The following is a 16,066-nucleotide window of genomic DNA, read 5'->3' on the forward strand; positions in this document are numbered from 1 at the left end:
CTTGGACATGCGTTCACGAGAAAGGAGGAAAGAACCTTTAGAGTAATTTTCAGTAATCTACACTATTCCGTCCCGTTGGAGAGGATCAAGAAAAAAAATAGAGGTGTGGACGTAGGTTCAGAAGCATAGTGAATTGTACGTCATAGAATATCCAAGGATCCAACATTGACGATCTTTGTAAACCTCGAACCCCAAGAAGACAATAGAGATATTTTTAACTTAAAGTACGTTGTTAATTACAGCGTTTCATTTAAGAAAACCTCCAGGTTTAAAACAACGTATGCGCTGCCGGCAGTTTGTCCAAGAAAGGACAAAAACACTGCAGGTATTAGCGCTCTCTGTCAATCAGACCACCTGGCCAAATACAGCCGGTTTCAGAGTTTATAAGGAAATCCTACAGAATAAAGAAACAAAACGTGAATCGTAGCTCTACAAATATTACTCGAATCGAATCTACGGGCCGCCGATCGTCTGGTTTTGATTCACTTCGGACCATTCTTCTTAAGTACGACGATGATCAGAAAGAGAAAGTGGCTTATCCTTGACAACAGGACGGACTGGACAGAGCTGCACGCAGGTTGACTGCTGAGGACAATTATTGAGATTTTTAAAGATTATATGGAGAATCTTTCTCATTTGAATAGAGATGGATGCACTTTGTGGAAATCCAAGAGGGATTTTCATTGACCTACACCATTACACCTACATTGAAATCGTCTGTTGGATCATGGATCTGGAGCGGTAGACAGAAAGCACTGTTTACTTTACCCCATTGTAAAACATTTCGCCTATACGAAGGAGGCAGTCTTAATAATAAGAAAGTAGTTGAACTCTTGACCAGCCAAATGCGTTTAAGCCTTTCGTATAGACCCATTTCAGTTAGGGAGGTGCTACGGGTAATCAAACAGGAGGATCCATTGCAGAGGCACCGTGGTTCGCTCGGAACAAGGAAATTCACGATGGCCTTACGTTCGCGAGGAAATCAAACGATTCGGTTCAGTTTACAGATAGCGATTAAATAATCTTTTAACCTTTCTAGCACTTAATCTCCTAGACAGAAGTGAAGATAACCGGTATCTGCGACGCCTACATTTGCTGGATTTGGAGTATTTGAGTGACACTTGAGCTGGTTCGGAATCATATGTTATGGCCTTTCCTATATCTTATTGAGGATTCTACCCCCCTTCAGTTTATTTTCGAGAACTTGTTATGTTATTATTTTGTTTATCTATCTCTCTCTATATATATATATTTTTTTTTTAATCATGTTATGGATTTTTTTTTTGTTTTTTCATTTGACTTCTGTGATCTCTTTTTTCTTTGTGATCTCAGTCGATGCGAGTGTGTTTATTTACATCGAACTTATTAAATAATATGAAGTTTATTTATGCATAGCTTTATATGTAGGTTTTATTGAGGATGTTCATTGGACAGCGTTCATCAAGTACTTTTTATAATGAGATTTCCTTGCGGTTCCTTTGTCGGAACCAATTGTAAATAGACGGTCTTTGAGTCAAAAAAAAAAATTTGTCTAGTACAGCTAATAATTTATGCTCGTTATAAAATCTCGTAAGAAGTAAAAAATAGTTTAACTCTATCAATAAACCTTATTTTAATATTTAAATCAGATACCGTACAATTATATTAATCTAATATTATAAACTAATAATTATATTAATTACTAATATAATAACACAAAATCGGTATTGTATTACCATTTTTAATTCTTAACGAATTCACATTGTAATCTGTGTAATCTATTTTATTACGTTATTATTAACAGTATTCCCCAACAAGTATTTTAAAAGATTTTTTTTTTCAAAATATTCGTCTGTGTTGTAGTAATTCTAATTTTAATTACTAACACTTAGAATGTCTGACGAGGAAACAGAAAAAATTTTGAAACGTGTTCTAAAAGTGAAGTAAAGAAAAAAGTTCATATAAATCGGTAAGGAAACTTTTCGTTTTCCAGTTATAACTTGCGAAACCCGCCAGGTTGGTCTAGTGATGAACGCGTTTTCCCAAATAAGCTGTTTTCGAAGTCGAGGTTTCCAGCGTTCAAGTCCTACTAAAGCCAGTTACTTTTATACGGATTTGATCAAAGATACAGGTGTACTTTGGTAGTCTGGTTTCAATTAACCACATATCTCAGAAATGCTTGACCTGAGACTACAAAACTACACTTCATTTACACTCATACATATCATGCTCTGAAGTAATACCTGACGGTGATTGCCGGAAGCTAAACAGGAAAAAGGATGAAAGTTATAACTTGCGAAACATTTCATACTGATTCCTTCTCAGTAAAGCTATACTAAAATTCATGAAACTTAAGTAATGCGTTTTTATTTATAATTAATTCTATTTCTAGATACTGTATTTTACAATATTATAAAGATTCGGTTATAAATTTAATTGAGTTTTTATGCCATGTATTGGTCTGTTTTGTTTTCAATAAATGTAAAGTTTCTTCAATTTTTATATTCTTAAACTCTTCATCGACTCTTTACATTTAGTTTTACTCAAAATCATATTCTCTAAAAATTTTGTGGCAAGTTTTATATGTTCCTGGAAATTTAACAAAGTTTATTTTAGTCAAACTTAAAAATTGTGTTTTACGACGCTAATCTTTTGTGTTTTTTTATAATTTTGTAAAAAATTGCTAAAAATACAGGTGTAGGACATGTTTTATTTTAAAACCAACCGTATGGAAACGTGAAATCATTAAAAATATACCTTAATTTAAGTTCTATCACATATTTTAATTAACTTTTAATTACCAAACAATTAGTAATAAATTAAATCTACTTTTTTTTTAATTAAATTTTTTTATTCTGATCGGCTGATCGGTACATAATATTCGTAAACTATATAGATCGCATAAGCAATAGGTAGATGTGTTACTCCATGGATAAAAACAAAATAAACCGCCTCAGCCTTTGTTCGGATGAAACTGTGTAAAGCCTTCATCAGAATGACATCACAGAATATACGTGAAGTTTATTACAAGATAAAAAATAAATATATTTAAAATACCGTAAAGATTTTTAAAAATTTAAGCATACGATACAATTTTAAGTTAAATCACAACTCAGAAGATGTCATTGAAAATTATTTGAGCACACATTCACGCGCTCAACGGATGCAGAAAATTTAGGTCTTCTTTTGTTTAATTTTTAATAGCTATTATTTAAAACATCATCGATAAAGTAATATTTTAATATAAAAGAAACCATTTTTGTTGCATTTTAAATAAATTGGTGGAAAGATTTTTCAATTTTAAACGATTCGAATATTTATTAAAAATAGCAGCGAAAGCATAACAAGGCCTTTTGTTGTAAGCAGAAGTATTGTGTTGAGCCATACGAAGACAACTCTGTTGTCTGCTAGATATGAATAGTGATATTTTTTATTTCATTTTTATTTTTTAAAGAATTGTATCTATTCTTTTTAGCAAACATTGGACATTCGAAAGTATAAACATTATAATAAAGGCAAGGATAAGTTAAATATTTTTAATTTTCTAAATATCTTTCTACATAATTCATACTTCTAGGTCAAAATCAATGTGACATTTTTTACTTCTTTGTATGAAGTAAAGGAAGTATTGATCGCGAAAAATTTCCGTTTACAGATTTCAACGGAAATATCCATTTTCACCATTTCCGAATCCATTTTTACTAGTTTCAGCGTGACATCTGTCCGTAACTACGTACGTACGTACGTATGTCGAATAACTCAAAAACGATTAGCCGTAGGATATTGAAATTTTGGATTCTGGACGCTGTAACATCTAGTTGTGCACCTCCCTTTTTGATTACAATCGACTGAACCAAAATTGTTCAAAAAAGCCCAAAATCAATTAACAAAAGTCTGATTTTGGACTTTTTCTTAACTGTAGTAATAAGCCCTCTTTGAGTGCCTTTCAACTATAAATCATAAGTGGTGCTTATTTTATTGGCTGCAAAGTTATAGCCAAATGAAATTTTAATTAATAAAATATTTGGATCTTAGAAGGACACATCGGTTCGAATTAGACTTCATCTCCTTTTTTTTTTAATTTAAATATATTGATTTATTAATAATGATTAACCTCTGATTGAAAAAAAAAAATTACGATAATAATAATTCATTAAAAAAATATCAGAAGTAATTAATGAAATAAAATTTTATGTTCTTTTCATTTAAAAAAAGATGTGTATATGTAATTTATTAGGTATATAAAAAGGTCATGTGGTGTTCACATCAAATTTCTGTACCTTAAAAACAAAATCGTTCTAATTTTTTCTATCTAATGAGTGGAACGTAATTTAATAAAATTATTTAATGTAATCGAACAGGATATCAAATACGTGAGTGATAAGAATCAAAGTTAATTCCACAAAAATAAATCGAAATATGAATATTTTTTATTTTTTTTATTTGTAGTTGCATCAACAATTGAAGTCAGTCATTAGCGACTTATCAGTGTAATGTAACTACACCGGTAAATGTGCAGTCTTGAACAAACTTAGGCCGATCATTCCTGAGACGTACGAATCACAGCGAAATATAAAATCTGATGTGGGCAATACATGACTTCTTTTTACGCCTATTGAATTACATTTACATATTTTTTTAAAATGAAAAGTACATAAAATATTATTTCATTAATAACTCCCGAAATTTGTTTTAATATTATTTTTTATTGTTATTTAAATTATTATTTATTGTAATTTTTTTACGATCAGAAGTTAATAAATCAATACATTTAAATTTAAAAAAAAGGAGATGAAGTCGGATTTGAACCGATGTGCCTTCCCCTTGTAAGATCCAAATATTTCATTAATTAAAATTTTATTTGGCTATAACTCTGAACCAATGAAGATAAGTACCACTTATGATATATCGTTGAAAAGCTCTCAGATGGCCTACTACTACAGTTAAGAAAGTGTCCAAAATCCAAATTTTTTTTGGATTTTGGGCTTTTTGAGACAGTTTTGGTTCAGTCGATTGCAATCAAAAGGGGAGGCGCATAAAACATACAACAGTCCTAAATCCAAAATTTCAAGATGTTACAGCCAATCGTTTTTGAGTTATGCGAAATATATAAGCACGTACATACGTACAGATGTCACGCTGTAACTAGTAAAAATTTTTGTGGCGCGAGTGGTAGCGTCTTGGCCTTTCATCCGGAGGTCCCAGGTTCGTATCCCGGACAGGCATGGCATTTTTCACACACGCTACAAATCATTGATCTTATCCTCTGAACCAATACCAATGGTCCCGGGGGCTAAACAAGAAAAAAATAGAAGAAATGGATTCGGGGATGATCAAAACGGATACTTCCGTTGAAATCTGGAAACCAAAATTTTTCGTGATCATTATACTTACTTTACTTCGTACAAGGACGTAATAATTTGAAAATATATATATAATTTTTTTTTATTTTTTGTATGTAATTTTTTATATAAAATATATTGTGAGTATTCAAATAACAATAAAACCATAAAACCAAACTACCTTTATTAGGATAAGAACGTGAAATTTTGATGTGGCAAAAAGTTTATTATAATGCATTACAAAAAGTATAACTTTTCAGCTAGTCTTCTAAATATATTTATAAATACTATTTTGTGTTATATATAGCATAATATAGTGTAGCATATTATTAAAACTAATGAACGGGAAAGACTGAATATCTGTTTGGTACAGTGTGTGTGTGTGTGTTTATAAATACAGAACTTAAATTAAAGACAAACAAATGATGATTGCGTTATACGAGAAATTTAACTTTACCCCTTCCATTCCATTTATTAATCCCTATCCCCCCTTTCCCAACCCCCAACCCGGTTATTTTGTTACCCCTTTAAACTAAACTAAACCTCACTTACGATTTAATACGTTCTAAGTCTCTATCGTTAAACTGTAATAACAATTAATGTTTGATACCGTTTATATACGTTATGTATTCGAATACACTGTACGTGTACGCGTTAGATTTATTTCTATCTTTGTTCCTTTTTCACTCGAATAATCATTTTCTGTCCTGTTTTATTTCGTGTAATGAAATAACTGTCAGATGCAGCCGTACTCACATCGTGTAAAGATATTAAAATAACATCTTTGTGTATAGGATAACGAAACATTATTCTCTCTTGTTTTGCGATTCCATATTAAGAGATCGTGTGTACTCGTAACAGTTACGCGTTACGTGATTTTCGCTTTAAAATGTTTTATCGCTTTTTCTTAACGTAATATAGTAGATGTATACGTTAAGGAAAATACAACGATCGTTTATTTTTGCTGTTACTGCAAAAATATTCTATGTAAACGGTTATTAAATCTTTCATAAATTATCCGATTTAAGATACGATTAAATTGTACCTTGAAAAAGTCTGATCTTATTATACCTTGTAGTTTTTTAATTTGTGAAAGCAAATACATTTTTTCAGCATATTATATTTACAATGTTTGAATATTGCAAAAAAATCGATAAATAATATACCCGATTATAAATTTCATACTTCATTTGGCGGACGAATAAGTTATTTCACGATAACCAAAGGAATTATACAGAATTTCCCTAGAAAGGCCCAGGGAAACCTTCATCCGAACGGTATTACAAAATATAAATTTAAAAAATAAAAATTTTATGTTAATATATAAATATAAAAATTTCATTCAAAAAAAAATATATATACGAGTATATAGCGACAAAATAATTAAATAAGTATATTTGATACTCATCAGATGATTTTTTAAAAATAATTCTAAATAAAATGTAAAAAAAACACCCTGAATTTCTTCATTCTGTTCAACTTAAAGCGCTCAAATAATTTTCATTTAATCTGAAGTGATTATTTTTCATATATGATCACCTTCATGTCACCTTAAAATTATTTCATCAGATTATTGATTGTAAATAATTGATATGAACTTGAATCGCATAAATCTGTTACATTATAATTAATTGTATGTTTTGCGACACTGTTCTGATCTAGATTTTGTCACAATTTCCCTTGATCGATCTAGGAAAATTCTAAGATAGTTGTTCCTTTTTTACTTCGTTGCACGAAGTAACGGAAGTAATTGTGATCGTAAAAAATGTCGGTTTTCAGATTTCATCGGAAATATCCATTTTTATCAACCCTGAGTCCATTTTGACTAGTTTCGGCGTGACGTCTGTACGTACGTATGTATCTCGCCTAACTCAAAAACGATTAGCCGTAGGATGTTGGAATTCTGGATTTAGGACTGTTGTAACATCTAGCTCTACACCTCCTCTTCTGATTGCAATCGACCGGTCCAAAAGTATCCAAAAAAACCAAAAACTTTGGATTTTAGAATTTTTCTTAACTGCAGTAATAAACTCTCATCATAAGTGGTACTTATTTTCAATGGTTCCAGAGCCAAATAAAATTTTAATTAATGAAATATTTGGATCTTACAAGGGGAAAGGCACATCGGTTCAAATCCGAGTTCATCTCCTTTTTTTAATTTAAATATATTGATTTATTAATATTATTAACTTCTGATTGTAAAAAAATGTTTACAATAAATTAATAATAACAATAAAAACAGAAAAGTATGAAAATATATCAGGAATAATAATGAAATGAAATTTTATGTACTTTTCATTTTAAAAAAATTGAATAAGTAACTCAATAGGCGTACAAGGAAGTCATGTCTTGTCCACATCAGATTTTTATCTATGGTAAATTTAGTAGGATATTTATCCGTTCCTGAGGAGATCTATGTGAAGTATAATTAAATATCGATCATAATAAAATATTTATTTATAGATCAACGTGACTCACATTTAGCAGAAAATAATGCCTTTCTTTTTAATCGTACATATGTAATCCCAAGATAACAATAACAAGATAACAATTTCATAGGAATTATACAGAGTGAGCAACATAAAATGGAACCCATAACGAAACCGCTGCAGAATCGGTAGGTTATGTTGGAATGAAATTTTATGAATGATACGGTTACGGATAAATAAGAAAAACATAAAACGTAATTTAAATGCTACATATTTTTACCTTATTGTTAGAAAAAATATTCAAAATATCACCTTGGATATCGATGCAATTTTGTGCTCGACTGATCATATTGAGAGTCGTCCGACGCAAAATGATGTTGTCAATTGCGTTGATTTCTCGTTGAATATTCACCTTCAGTTCATATTATGCGAATTAATATAGCCGGATAAACGAAACCATGCCTCGTCTGACACGAAATACGACATGCGGTCTATCTGTCCACCAACAATGTTTTCGAGAAGCCAATTGCAATAATCAAGTCGTTTCGGTTTGACTGTCTGCTTCAGCTGTTGCTCAGTTGTAACGCGGTATGGTTTCAAGTTTAATTCATGAAGCATTTTACGACAAGATGTGTATTTAACACCAGATTGTTGAGATAACTTGCGTAGTGATTTTTTTTGGACTGACACTAATTGTCTTTTCAGTATCGGCATTAGCCTATGAAGTTCAAATGGAAAATTTCCTTTTTCGTCTTGCATTAGAAACCGAGCCTAATGTACGCCATTTTTTTTAACTAAATCGTGTACACTACTCTTTGGTGGGATACAGGAATTCGGAAATTTTTCTACGAATACTTGACGTGATTCTTCAAACGATCCAGAACGAACATAGGCCTCAACTATAGCTACCCTCTCGTGGATTGAATAAGGCATTTTACACAAACACAAGTTTTTTTTTCTTTTCTTTTTCCTGTATAGCCTCCGGTAAATACAGTTCAGATGATACTTCAGAGGATGAATGAGGATGATATGCAAGAGTGTAAATGAAGTCTAGTCTTGTACAGTCTAGTTCAACCATTCCTGAGATGTGTAGTTAATTGAAACCAAATTACCAAAGAAAAGCGGTATTCACGATTTAGTATTCAAATCCATGTAAAAATAACTGACTTTACTAGGACTTGAACTCTCGACTTCCAAAAAATCTGATTAGGAAAGACGCGTTCACCACTAAACCAAGCCGCTGGGTTAAACCGTTGGGTTCACACAAACACAACTGCACTGCACTCACAATACGGCACTGAAACAAGACGAATACTGCACTGACAGTTAACCGCTTCACAAACGGCAGCAACAATCAGTAGTGGCATACACATCCACTAGTCGCGCTACTTGTGTGAGAGTCTTTTATAAATAGTGTTGGGTAATGGTTTCATTATCGATTCGGTTTTATGTTGCTCATTTTGTAATTGACATAAAAAAAAAGCTAATGATGGTATAAGTATTGCAATATTTCAAAGAGGAAATAAATGTTTATAAACATAATAATAATTTTAACGTTATTAAAATCTTGTCTTTGTTAAAATCTACCATTTGAACTAGATAATTTGAAATTGTTTTAAACTTTACATCAGCGTGAAAATTATACATACCCGTAATGGAGTAAACTTTAGTTGAATAGTTTTAAATATTGATTTCTTATAATGTAAATATATATAAATATATTTTCAATAGCGAGATAAAGAGTAGTTTGATTTTAGGATAACGGATGACATAACTTTGAAGTCATTAAAAAAAAGGTTGATGGCAAATTATTTAGTAATAAAATTAAGATAGTTTTTCTGTTTTTTCCTCCTCTATAACTATTAATTAAAAACTAAACCTTTAAATTATTCACCTACATTCACCAGCTAAAAAAAAATACAACAAAAAAATAAACAACGATTTACCCCTCTCTTTTAGTTTTACAAATTAAATCGGTTGGTAGAGAAAAGCAGAATATAAAATGCAATTACTTACCGTAAGGCAATCCGAATTTTGCAAACATATGTTTTGGGAGCCATTCTTTGTTGTAAACTGAAAAAGAAAAAGAATGATATTAAAATTATTTAGGTTAAAATTTATATTCAAAACTAAAAGTTTTTGAAACGCAAGAGAAACCGATTATTTTTTAATAATAATTTTTTCGGGACGGTAAATTGTAAACGTTTTGAAGTAATTTACTGAAATCAATTTGTAAAAATATCTGATTCGGCTAGTTGTTTCAAAAATTTATAATTTTAAATAATTTTCATCGCCGTCCGTAGAATAAAATATTCTATCATAAATGTAGGAAAATATAGAATAAAATATAGCAAAACCCGGTATACGTTTAAAACCCTAAGTTTATAAATTATAGATAATTGCTAGCTGGGGCTAGACCCTCCTGGACTCCCCCGGCGTTCGTTATCCTCATGGTTGTAAGAATATTAAATAATTGACCGATATTCATTAAAGAAAAAAAAAATTGTCATTTTACGTAATTATATTTCTTTCGCTACGGTGACAGAATTATAATGAAGTAAACGGATTAATTTTTGTTTCTTTAATGAATATCTTTAATATCTTAACCTCCAATGGGCTTAGGACCACGATCTATGGCTTTAAAGTGTTCTTGGGATATTACAAAAGTAATCTGAAAATTTGAAATCAATCGATCAGTTAGTTCTCGCGTGATGCTGTTGCAAACAAACGGACAAACTTTCGCATATACATACGGTTTGTTTATTCCAACCGGTTTTCCAGCTACTGCCGGGGATCTAAATGTGTAGGTACAGGCAAATGCAATTACCATTGCCGGCTTGCCAGGCCTGACGTAGCAGCAACGTAAGTGTAAATGTACCGGTAAACATGTAGTCTGGCACAGACTGCTCCTGAAACGCGTGGTTAATTGAAGCCGAAACAGCGATGAATACCGGTATCCACAGTCTAGCATTCAAATCCGTATAAAAGCATTTGCCTTTATAAGTACGCGGACCTTAAACTCTCGACTTCAAAAATCAATTGATTTTGCGATGAAGAGTTTAATCGCTAGACTAACCTGATGGATTTACATATCAGTAAAAGATTTAAAATATAATTATAAGGATTTATTTATCCATAGTAACAGAAGGTTAATGCCTAAATAATAACCATTTCTACCGATAGAAATAAATTTTTTAATGTGTAATTAAAAATGGCACGTCTCGAAACCGGACCTTCCGAAAAATATTTATAAAAATAATATTTAATATTCCCCAACAATCTCGTACGACTTGGTCTCTCCGTTTCTAAAAATGTATATTTTTTCCCTTTTTTTCACCTTCACCCCTGCGCTGGATTCTGCAGTTAAATATAATACAACCCAGGGAAGTGTCCTATACTCTAACGGCCCGCCGGTCGTATCTTACTTTAACCCGCCTCAAACACCCAGATCAGGATCCAACAGGCCCGGCTATGCCGTCCCTGGATCCTCATTCCGGGATCCGGGACTCAGTTTCTATCCCAACACCTCTAACAGGGACACCCCGAGTGGGGCATCCCCGCCGGGAATCGGTCTTCTTCTCTCAAGGGTGCGAGAGTCCCCGTGCCTCATCGCTACTGTCCACTCGTGCAAGCACGAGCGAACGGAAGCTCCACATAGGGCTGTCCCTCATCCCCCGATCCTTCTCTTGAAGAACCCTCGATGGTATCAAAATTCTTGGAGCTTTGCAACATGGTGGCGATGATATTCTCCGCGCTGAGCGGTCCGGTAATCGCCGAGCAAGCCAGGCGGTATTCATCCCACTGCGGACACCAGAATACCACGTGTTCCGGGGTATCCGGATCGCCGCAGTAAGGACAGTAGGGGTCATGCGCCCTCCTCCTACCACACAGGTAGGCGTGAAAGACCCATGGCGGGTCAGAAATTGTGTGAGCCAGTAGTTCTGCTTACCAATCCTCCGACCGGCCCACGGCCTTATATCCGCGATAAGGCGTTGTGGTTGCACCGCCTTTTCGCGGATGCGATAAGGCATCCGCCTTATCCTATAACGCATACCACCTGCGTCCTTGGTGGACGCATGTCACCTAGTTTACCAATCTCGAAACAGCACCGCATGTTTGTCCCCCTTAGGCACTACCCGGTGGCCCAACACTCGAGTCTCTGCCAGCTTTTCAAGAGGTGGCTGCCCCATAATCACCAACACCGCCTCTGTCGACACTGAGGCATATGCTAATGTCACCATGAGGGCCATGCGACGCTGTACCTCCTCTAGGATCCTTCCGGGTTCGAATCCCGGTCAGGAATGGGATTTTCACTCACGCTACAAATCATTCATCTCAATCTCTGAAGCAATACTTAACGGTGGTCCCGGGGTTAAACAAAGGTTAAGATTGTGAAAAATTAACTAACATTTATTTATAAAAATGTACAATTAGAATGCAGGAAAAGAACTTAAACATTTAGAACAGAAAGTTTAGAAAGGAACTAAAATATGAAGTAATCTATTTATCCCAGGCTAAAATTACTGGAATCGAGAATCTAATGAAAGTAAATAAATCAGAAATCATCAAAGTAAATTTATTTAATTTTTTTCTTTTGATAATTTTATTGATTTGTTGCAGTTCTATTTTCCACTATCTTACCCGATATTCTTAATTACCTCCATATACACACACACACACACATATATATATATATATATATATATATATATATATATATATATATATACATACGTACACACGAGTATTCATAAAGTAGGGAACGGGAACCCTTAAATAACGTTTCAGTAGTTAAACGTAGAAAAATAAAATTGAATAGATATTTCTACTTTAAAGCGATCGTTTTTTTTTTTTTTGTATGAGTCCGCTATTTGGAGTGTACTGTAGGCCATATTTTAAGTCAACTATGAAAAATATTGAATGATTCACCACTTTGGGTATAGCCCATAGTTTTTATATTAAAATTGCCGATTTTAAATACCCTTAAAATTATGTTACAATCCTACCGTTTCAATTTAAAATTATTTCTTTGCTCCCTTGCGATGACTTACGAGTGCAGTAGTCTCATACCGAGAAATACGTAGATCTTTTCGCGGTAGAAATATTTTAAAATTTTATTTTTCCTGTGTTTAACGGGTGAGAAGTTATTTAAGGTTAACATTCTGTTAACCCTTTCTTTCTTTTTAAATTAACTCGTCAAGGATTGTTTCACAAACTACATGACCGACCGACTAAGATATATGCAAAATAAAAAATTCCATAAACTTTTTTTTGTGAATTTTTATATTCATCCATTTTAAATCTAATTAACAGATTTTCAATATTGTCGGCTAACTTTAATATCTAGAGGTTTCTATTTTTTCCTTCTAAATTGTATTTTATTCATCTTTCTTTGTTATAAAATATCCCTTTTATATCGAATACAGAATAATCGTATATAATTATTTTTTTTCCAATTTATGTGGAAAAAAGTATTTTTTTATAGTAATCGGATATCCTTAACTTCAATGAATTAATATTCAGTTTTTATTTTGAAATATTGTTTTCTTTTTCTGAAATGAATGATGCTGATAATACAGTCGATCTTTGAGATGAACGGAGTATATAACTTTCTTATCGCTCTTAAAATTAATATCATCTGAATAACTGTGGTGCTATGTTGTAGTGTACTCGGATCAATGAAGGCGACTGAAAATCTACTTCAATTTTCATCGACCTTATTAAATACGACGTGGAACACATGTTATTCTTGAGAACGGTTCTAGCATGACCGGGGTTTATGTCAGGTTACCTACCATCTCTTATAGACACGTATATAAGAAAAATTCTACGCTGACCCATATATCTTTAAAAAAATTTTCTCCCACCTATTATTTCCATATTTAAATAGAAACAGATGTTTTTCCTAATGAAATTCAACCCGGCTTGTTTTTATTCATACTAATTTTTACAGTTTTATTCATAAAGCCTTTTAAAATTTAGTGTCGTAAATAATAATAAGCATCTGTTGTCATTCTGAGATATTTTATTAGGCGGATCAGTTAGCTTATTAAAAAAGCAGCATGACGATTAAGAAATTTGAAAAATAAATCCACTACAATATCAAAATAAAACATCAATCGACTTGCTCATGTGCAAGAGCTCAGAAAAATTTAGAATAAGAAATAGTTTAATACAATGAACATTTTTCTGAGGCCAACGTAACAAAAATTAAAAAAAAATAAATAAATAAAGAAACAGTGTCTGGATTTCTTTGATGACAACAAAAACATAAACGAGACATTTTGTTTAAAACGCTTTTATTGTTTCCTTTTGTAAATAATCTCTATATTTGACATTCTCTGTCCCCTTCTATAACTTTCTCTTTCTCTCTCTCTCTCTCTTCCAATGTACAAAATACAGATTTTGGTTAAGAAGCTATGTTATACAAGCAGAGTGTTTTGTAGATGAACGTTCTACATAGATAGCTCCTAGAACTTGTTACAACACTCAAACAAGTTGAAAACTAATATTCCGCAATTTAATTACCAGAGTAAGCCGGGAGTTTTCGAGTTTTGGTACACTATGAATCATGTCGGTGAATTGACAATTTCAGAGAGGTTTTAAGGAGATGTTAACAAAACTAAGGACTATGTTTTCTCTTTTGACAATATAAAGTTTCTATAACATCAATTTAATTCTGTTTGTTAAAATGAAAATCTTATGTATTAATATAGAAAGCCTACGAATATTCACTACACGTGTGTGTGTGTGTGTGTGTGTGTGTGGGGGGGGGGGGTGTATTAGTGTGCGCGTACGTTTGTAGTGTTTAAGGTTGTAATATTTTAACATAAAGGAAAATAATTTATGTATTTATTTAAATCAAAGAAAAGAATTTAAAAGAAACATAAATAAAATTTATAATTTTATAACTTTATTAATTTTTTATAAGAAAATTAAATAAATTTAATAAAAAAATTATAAGAAAAGGACAACTGAAGAATGCTGTTTGTACCAAAAACAGGTGATTCCTTTCTTTCAACTTTTTTCTTTTATATTTTTAAGTGAGCAGATGTTAACTAATTTTAAAAAACTTTTTTATTGCTGTTCAATACTTTAAAAATCATTGTTATTTGATTGATTAATTCAAAAAATTATCACAATAAAAAGCATCACCGCTATGATGTTGATTAATTTCTAGCGTTTCAGTCTTTCATGTGTGACAGATATAAATTTTGTAGCAGCTGGAAAAAAAAAACAGCAAATTGTTTTTTTTTAAAAAAAAGGAATGCAAATTTTTTTCAGGCGTTGTACCTTATGTTCAATTGAATTTTAAGATGGTAATATTACAATAATTAAGTTGTTAAGTAAAATTTATTTAATCATAAATAAAAATTATGAATTATTTATTGGCATAAAGTGTAATAATTTAATAAAATCATTATTCTGTTAAATAAAATATAAAAAATAAAAATCGAGAATATTATTATTAAATTATATTAAGTTAATGATTATCATCATTCTTATTATTAATAATAGCGTTTTTATTGATTTATTTAACAGTAATAAGAGCATATTTGATACACAATTGCGAAAAAGAACAAAATTTTCAGTAAAAAATTTGAATCTCAAATCTGAAATTTGAATCCCTTGGTTATCTTTTCACCTAAAAATTATAATTGTGAAAAAGAATCAAAATTCATAATAAAAAATGTTGTAACCCAGTCAATCCGCTTCAGCAAAATACTTTTCATCGTCAAAATTATATTGTATGTTGAATAAATTGAAAAAAATATGAAAATTTTTAATTAAAATATTTCAGTCCTATTTGAATACCTTATTCGAAAGTATAACATTCTTAATACATAAAAAGCAAAAAAAAATACAAAAAAAACTATAAATTCTTAAATTGGGTCCCAAAAGACCCAATTAGGGTTAAAAAAGTTCATGTCGTTTACTTTAATATAATATATAGGGTTAGGATTAAATAGGGTTGAAATTAAATTTGAAAAAAAATGTATTTTAAGTACGTGTCACATTCATTCACACCCCTTCTTTTTGGGGGCTTAATATTATTGTTTGGAGTATTTTACTTCAATATGTCGGCCCGATTTAAACAAGGCTAAAAAGAGATTTAGAAAAAAAATTGGAACCGCGAAGTAATTTCTTTGTCCGAAAATCAGGCTGAATCTGGGATACACTCACTCACTTCCACGCACACATACACATGCGCGCACGCGCCCACACACACACACACACACACACACACACACACACACACATACATAAAACATTTTGTCTCATTAAAATGCGAGATTATGTATTATTTTAGCACGT

The 16,066-nt window shown here is 31.7% G+C and overlaps 1 protein-coding gene across 1 annotated transcript in view; it reads right to left on the reverse strand.

The window, feature by feature from the left end:
* Positions 1-16,066, reverse strand: part of LOC142331238 (uncharacterized) — a 369,144-nt gene that overhangs the window by 162,436 nt on the left and 190,642 nt on the right. Inside the window, exon 3 of the mRNA XM_075376992.1 lies at positions 9,767-9,823. Coding sequence (XP_075233107.1) covers positions 9,767-9,823 — 57 coding nt within the window. The remainder of the gene's footprint in view (positions 1-9,766; positions 9,824-16,066) is intronic.

Source organism: Lycorma delicatula, chromosome 10 (genome assembly GCF_047948215.1).
Source record: "Lycorma delicatula isolate Av1 chromosome 10, ASM4794821v1, whole genome shotgun sequence".
Taxonomy (NCBI): domain Eukaryota; kingdom Metazoa; phylum Arthropoda; class Insecta; order Hemiptera; family Fulgoridae; genus Lycorma; species Lycorma delicatula.